This window comes from Hipposideros armiger, unplaced genomic scaffold, assembly GCF_001890085.2.
Source record: "Hipposideros armiger isolate ML-2016 unplaced genomic scaffold, ASM189008v1 scaffold_1620, whole genome shotgun sequence".
Lineage (NCBI taxonomy): Eukaryota > Metazoa > Chordata > Mammalia > Chiroptera > Hipposideridae > Hipposideros > Hipposideros armiger.
The window spans coordinates 101,295-109,172 of record NW_017732970.1 but is presented as its reverse complement, the minus strand read 5'-3'; the positions used below and the strand labels follow the sequence as shown (position 1 = coordinate 109,172).

Genomic DNA, 7,878 nt, shown 5'->3' with positions numbered 1-7,878 from the left:
CTGTCATTCTTAATGTACATTATATAGTGAGGGGCCTTCCCTGAGTGCTGCTGAAACCATGCAATGGTGTAGGTGCTGTGCTCACTGCTCAGGGTGCAGGTGAGTTTGGTTGAAGCTTCCAGGGAGGCAGATACAGATGGGGCTGTGTCAGCATAGGCAGAGCACAGAGATCTGGAAATGCAAAATACAAGAGTGATGCTGAACACACCCCAACTGGACGGATGCCCCTCAGGACTGTGCTTGGAGGGAAATATCAGGGGTGGGACTCCTGAGTGCCCTGGGCCACTCTGAGCTGTGGAGAAAACCAGGGGCAGGAGGTAGAAGGAATCCCAGTCCATGGTGGGGAGGGTCTTCCCGGAGCTCTGCCCTGAGTCTGCCGAGCTGGGACTGGCCTCTCCAAGCTCCTGTCTTATCCTCTCCTCTAGCAGCTCAGGAAGGGAGGAGCATGGATGCAAATCTATTTTCTATTCCCCAATGTGTCTGTTTGAGCTCCTGTCTGAGCCCTGAGCCTAAGGGCCTCCTGCTGGTAATTTCCTGAGTTCAGAAGAAGGGCCAGGTGTGGGTTTCAGAGTGGAGAGTTGATTTTACCCAATAGAAGTGTCTTCAAAGGAGTGACAGTCATGCCCTTTGCACTGGGGCACAGCCCAGGGGAATTGGACCTAGTAGGGCCCCTAACCAGGACCCACAGTGCCCCCTGGTGCCCCCAGGATGAATGTCATTGTACATGTGTAGCTGGTTCACAGAACGACTTTTGAGTCCTTAATAGATGCAGACCCTTGGTGAATGTTTTACCAGCTCCCCCTCACCTTACATCATAATAACCCAACATCATCCTTCTGCTAAAGGCACAGCCTCTCCTCCAGTCTAATGAGAAGGGAGCTGTCAATCCAAGGGAAGTTTTTTCTAGTCACCAAGACAGAAATGATGAGTCAAGGTTCCAATCCAGGAGACTGACCTCAGCCTGGCCTTTGAGCTCTCTCTCTGCCCTGCCCCTCACCCTGCCCCATATCCTCCGTCTCCACATGTCCCAGGCCTCTTGGGCTCCTCATGTCACAATCCTGTCTTCTATATTCAAGTGCTCTGTCCTTCCTGAGTCTGTTCTGAGGAGTCTCAGTCCTTCATGGTGTTGGAATCTGCCTTACCCAGTGAAACGTGGGACTGTCTGTGAACAGAGGTGGGGACACTCCCTCTGCTCCTCCCATCGCCAACAACACAGGGTTACATGTCAGCACGACATTGGGAATCAGGTAACTGAGCTCCTCGCATCAAGCTAGGGTACTGACAGATCAGAATTCCTTTCCTAAAATGGTCAAGGCTGTTGAGTTTGGACAACTATCAGAAAAGGAAGAGAAATCTTTTAATTTTAATAAATATGATTGACAAGATACCTTTTTACTTATGTCTCGAGCAAATGTATTTGTTTTCAAAGCTAGTATGGCTGAGGATAATGTAACTAAATTGGAGATGTTGTACGTAGAAATGATGCGTGAAGCACTGTGGTGATACAAGGGCAGAGACAGAAGGGCCCCATGACTCACCCCTCAGAGTTTGGTCTAAGGAGACAATTGGAGATAAGAGGAGGCCACCTCCCTGATACACACCTACTACTGTTCCCAGCTGAGCAGGTGACACATGGCTCGCTCTGACCTTCCCACCAGACGCTTCCACTTCACACACTTCACACCTCAGGGTCTCCCCATGGGGCCCTGCCGGCCACTCCTGCAGGCCAGTTCTCACTCCTGTGCTGTGGATCATGACAACATGGGAGGTAACCTGTCAGTACTGTCTTGAGATAATTGACCTTCATAAACATGATCTGTGCTTGTGAATTAGGCCAATATATGCCTTTGTGGACAATAGCCAGTCTTCCAACTCAATCAAGTATTCCTTATGATCCCCCTGCCCTCTAGGTCTCTGCACAAAATATAATCGTATGACTTGTGTGAGGTTTATGGAAATGATCTCCCCACTGAAAAGGATTCTTGTACCAATATTTATTTTAAAATTCACTCAAACTTTTGTCATTTATTACACTGACTCATAATAAAAAATGTGTTTGATGGCTCAGAATCATTTTTAAAATTGTAGTTGTATTTCATATCTTGTCTTTGATAAGGAAGTCGTGTGGATGAAACAAAGTGGGGTTCTATGACAAGTAATCTCATAGGGTGATCTGGTCATAAATTCCTGCCTGGGCAGGTCATGGTGAGTTGTTATGCCCCAGGCATATGACTTCTTTAGTAAAAAGCTTAACTTTGTCTCATGCAAGCCCTGCCCCTTATGTTTGTGCATCTAGGTCAACACACCTTTAAAGTAAACTGTAACCACCCTCAAGAGAGTACATAATCTTATTAACTATCCCGTAATCCAATGCCTGTCTTGTTTCTCTCATCTCCATGTAGTCTTATGTTCCCTCTCTAATTTCAAATGTATAAAAGAAGCTGCAAAACTTATTCTCGGGAGCATTGAGATCTTGCTCTCCAGCATATGTCCGCAGTTTGGCTCAAATAAACTCTTATAAAAATTCTCTACAGGTTTGGACATGTCTTATGCCAATAGTAGAAACATGTTATAAGAATTCTCTTATTTCTACTTGCGCTCAGTAATCTCGGTTTGGTGAAAAGCGGAGCAACCTTTCCTCCCTGAGGCCGCTGGGTTGTGGGACCCTCCATCGCCCCCTGGTGGCTAGTATATACTGCAGAGACAGTTATCCAGACAAAACCTAATCCATCTATCCTGCTCTGTCCAACACGGTGGCTACAAGCCACACCCAGCTGTTGAGAATGATATGTGGGTCATCCCAGTAGAGACATGCTGTACTTCTGAAATACACACCAGATTTGAAAGACAGTACAAAAATAATGTAAACTATACCAGTATTATTGTACTTTATTTCTATTGTGATGATAGTATTTTCAACTAAGTGAAGCAAATTATATAATAGAAACTAGTCACCTGTTTCATCTAATCTCTTAAATGTGGCTACAGGAAAAGTTTTAATTACATATGTGGTTCAGATTTTATTTATATTGGATAAGACTGCACTGCAAGGTCACCATACCATAAGTCACTTGCTTTTGAGAAAGGAATGAGAATTTTCTGGCACCTTAAGGAGAGGCCAAGTCTTAGCTTTGAAAGCATCATGAGAGACCTCAGGATGGTGGTAAAGACCAGGACTCTGGGGTCAAAGACCTCAGTTTGCTGCCAAGTCAGCCACTTTCTAGTTCTGCTCTCAAACAAAGTGTTCATCCCTCTGTGTCTCAGCTTCCGCATCTGTAAAAGGGGGTGATGAAAGAATGCTTATCTCAGAGTATTTGCGATTAAACAAATTAATAAATATGAAGCACTGCAAATGGTGCTGGTATGTAGTAAGCCCACATGAATGTTTGTTCCTCCTCCTTCTATTAATATCCTTAGTCCTTCCCTTTATACTTAATATAAAGCAAAGACATCAGAATAGTGGGAGGAGGAAACATACAGAAACATAGAAAGTCTTGGTTTGGGGACATTTGACATTGGCAATGTTTCCTGGCAATACCAGCCCTCCCCCAAGAAACTGCTTCCTTGAATATTATGCGAGTCAGCCCATTATCAACTGTCCTCCACTCTCTCTCTGATAATGGGAAGAGAGAACAGATTTGAAAAGCTGGATGGAGGAGCCCCAATCCCAGGATGGGGTGGAGAACAGTAGCTAGAGGCAGGATCTCAAGGTGATACCCCTGCTCTGTCCCAGCCAGGACTCTGAGCCTTCTAGACGTCATCTATACATGCTTCTCTCACGAAAATCAAGTTCATGTCTGAGCATGCAGACCACAGCCAGAGACAGAGACTGTTTCCATGTGACCTCATGAGCTGATGATCCCAATGACTCACTTTGCCAAGTGATGGGAGACAGGAGGGGACCTCATTTCTTCAGTTTTGAATCTGAAAGGTGTTGCATTCCAGGGGAGAGGAGTCAAGTCTGGAAGCTCTGGCTTTGGTTTCACTTCCTTATTACATAGGAACAGAACAGTGGAAAAGAGCCCCCTCCTGCTCCTTGCATAGGACCAGCAATACTCATCAGCCTCGTGGCTGGGCTGAGCTGAGAGATGCTCCAAGAAGCTGACTTGTCAGACTTGGGTTCGTAGATACAATCTGGGGTGTCTAAGGTTTCATTGTTGACCCCATGTCCATACGCCTGCTCCTTCTGGGATTATGATGCGAAGTGGTCACAGGTCCACATTGATTACCAAGAGCTTTGGTAGCAGGAGACATGATTATAACCCTCAGTGTCACTGCTGCTTCATCACAGGAGATGGTGATCATGTTTGGAAGATACAAAGAAGCCAAAGGGGCAGAGTCAAGACAGGCTGGGTCCCCAACCTTAATGGGAAGGACAGGTGTGGACAGCAGTGAGTGCAGGGCCAAAGCCCCATGGACCCAGGAAGGGAGGAAGAGCAGGTCCCCTGTGCTTCAGAGGTGGTGACTCTCACCTGAGCTGTGAGTAGCAGGTGAGCAGGAGTGAAGCCACTCCCAATGTGGTCCTTGGAGGAGCAGCAGCACAGACTCCCTGGGAGCTATCAGACATGCAGATTCCTGGGCCAACCCTGACCTGCAGCTGTGGCATCTGCATTATAAGAGACCCCCGGGGACTTTGTGCTCACTGAGGTCCCAGAAGCTCTGGTCTACATCACAACGGAAACTCTCACTTCCTCCTGCTTGTCTCCCCAAGTCTTCCTTAGGCCACCTGGGTCTTGGTGCTTAACTGTTTTGCCCTGTCAACTGAGCTTGACTCAGATGCCAGACCCAGTAATGATGTGGAGAATGTTTTTTAAGGACAGACATTTCATAAGCCTTCTGGGTGGTGTGTGGGGATGCCCAGATAGAAATAGATGTTCAAGACGTTTTTCTCATTCTCAGCTCCGGTTGATATGGACTGTCCTACTTTCTACACATTATGCTGTCTTTATCTTCTATCCTCTGCATTTGTTTCTCTCTGACTGAAACCCTTCCCGTGACCCTGCTCCTCACCCAGAGAGTGCCTAAATCTCAGTTATCCTTTCAGTTCTGTGTACCTATCACTTGTCTAGGAAGTGGTCTCTGGCCACCAGAACATTCAGAAACACAGAATTACAATTCTTTATCATTTATCATTAAGTATCCTCACAGTTGGGTGTGGGACATCCAGACTCTGCATGGAATAAAACCCCCATCCCAAACCTGCACCTCCATTCTTACCGTTCTTGTGTTCTAACAAGATTAGAAAAGCAGTAAGAAGCAATGTCTGTTTGTATGAAAACATTTTAAGTGACTATTGAGATAATCATGTGATCTTGTCCTTTTATTATTAATATGGTATTTAACATTAATTGATTTCCAGATGATAAAAGAACCTTGCATTCCTGGGACAAATACCACTTGGTCATGGTGTTTAATTTTTCTTATATGTTGCTAGAATCAGTTTTCTAGTATTTTGTTGGTTTTTTGTTGTTTTTGGTTTTATATTCATAAAGATTATTGATCTGTGGATTTCTTGTGATGTTTTTGTCTGGTTTGGATATCAGGGTAATACTGGCTTCATAGAATGAGTTGCTAAGTGTTCTCTCTTCTGTTTTCTTGGAGAGTGTTTGAATAATTGGTATTATTTCATCTTTAAGCATTTGGTAGAATTTATCAGTTAAACCATTTGTTCCTGGACCTTTCTTCGTGGGATGTTTTTGATTACTAACTCAATCCCCCTACTTGTTATAAATTTAATCAGATTTTCTATTTATTCTTGAATTGGTTTTAGTAGTTTGTATCACACAATCTATTTTTTTTAATGAATGCACTTGTTCATAGTATTCCCTTTTAGTACTTTTTGCTTAATGTTAGTAGTAATAAGCCATCTTTAATTTTTTATTTCATAATTTGTCCTCTTTTTTTTTTTCAGTCGATCTACCTAAAGCTTTGTTAATTTTGTTGATGTTTTAAAAGAACCAAATTTTGGGTTTGATGGTTTTCACTAAAGTTTCCCTTCTCCCCATTTGTTAATTTCCAGTCTTCATCAATTCCTTCCTTCTGCTGTTTCAAGTTCAGTTTGCTTTTATTGTTTTCCAGTGTCTTAAGATACAAGTTTAGGTTATTGAATTGAGGTGTAAATATATGTATTTATATAATATTTATAATTATTTAATTAATATTTAAATGATTATTTATAACATTTGCCTATATGCATTTAGAGTGCTATTTTTTTTCACCAGGCACTGTTTTAGCAGAATCCCATAAATTCTGATATGTTCTATCTTCATTGTCATTCATCCCAAAATATGTTCTAATTTCCTTTTGATTTCTTCATTGACCTGTTGGCCATTTAAGAGAATTTTTAAAATTTCCACATATTTATAAATTATTCAAAGTTTTTTCTGTTATTAAGTTCTACTTAAATACCATGTTTAGAGAACATATTTTACATATTTCCATCTTTCTAAATTTATTAATCCATATGTTGTGGTCTACAATATGATCTTTCCTGAAGACTGTTCCTTGTGAATTTGAGGAGAATATGTATTCTGATATTGTTGGATATTCTACAGATGTCTGTTATGTGCAGTTGTCCTATAGTGTTGTTTGTGTCTTCTCTTTCCTTGTTAATCTTAGGTATAGTTGTTTTATCCATTACTGAATGTAGCATATGAAGTCTCTAAGTATTATTTTAAATATTATTTATTATTACTCCTTTTAACTCTATCTGTGTTTGCATCATGTGTGTTGGGACTCTGTTGTTAAGTGCATGTACGAGGTCTGACAATTAAGTTGAAGAACTTGTTGAAACAATGTTGCTAAACTTTCTTGATATCAGAGGGATTATTCATTATGATTTTGTACCAACTGGACAAACAGTTAACCAAGTTCTTATTTGGAAGTTCTGAAAAGACTGTGAAAAAGTTAGATGAAAATCACCTGAACTTTTCACCAACAATTCATGGCTCTTGCATCACGACAGTGCACCGGCTCACATGGTATTGTCTGTGAGGGAGTTTTTAGCCAGTAAACAAATAACTGTATTGGAACACCCTCCCTACTCACCTGATCTGGCCCTCAATGACTTCTTTTTTAACCTGAAGTTAAAAAATATATTGAAAGAAAGACATTTTGATGACAGTCAGGACATCAAGGGCAATACGACAACAGCTCTGATGGCCATTCCAGAAATAGAGTTCCAAAATTGCTTTGAAGTGTGGACTAGGCAATAATGTTGGTGCATAGCTTTCCAAGGGGAGTGCTTTGAAGGTGACCATAGTGGTATTCAGCAATGAGGTATGTAGCACTTTTTCTAGAATGAGTTTGCGAACTTAATTGTCTGACTTCGTATGTTTAAATTTTTTATGTTGTTATAGCTTTTCTATAGTTTGACACTTCGATCATTACAAAATGTTCCTCATTATCTCTAGTAATATTTTTTTTGTTTTAAAGTCTTATGATTGCTGTTTGCATGATACATCTTTTTCATCCTTTCAACTTATTTGTAGATGTGAATCTAAGTGTGTTTTCTCTAGACAGCACATGGTTTTATACTTTTTATCCAGTTTGGCAATCTCTACCTTTTAACTGGATTGCTTAATTCCTCACATTAATGTTTTTATTGCTATAGTTGAATTTATATCTACCATTTTACTTTTGATTTCTGTCTCATGGATTTTATGATCTTCAATTTCTCCCTTACTCTTTCCTTTTGTGTTAAGTGAATGTTTTCTAACTTATCATTTCAACTTTTTTTTTTTAAATGAATGCTACTTTTTTTTTTTAAAGATTTTTATTTGGGAATTGGGGGGATGGGAACAGTGCTGGGGAATTGGGGGAAGGGGAACAGACAAGTTGCTGTCGTTTTGTTCTTCAGTCTAGTTGTGGAGGACGTTG

At 41.3% G+C, this 7,878-nt stretch overlaps 1 gene segment (V, D, J or C); it reads right to left on the bottom strand.

The window, feature by feature from the left end:
• Positions 1-1,541: 1,541 nt before the first annotated feature.
• The window catches only part of LOC109377909 (immunoglobulin lambda variable 2-11-like), a 28,361-nt gene continuing 22,024 nt past the window's right edge, over positions 1,542-7,878 (bottom strand). Inside the window, 1 exon segment of the V gene segment in view lies at positions 1,542-1,553. Coding sequence covers positions 1,542-1,553 — 12 coding nt within the window.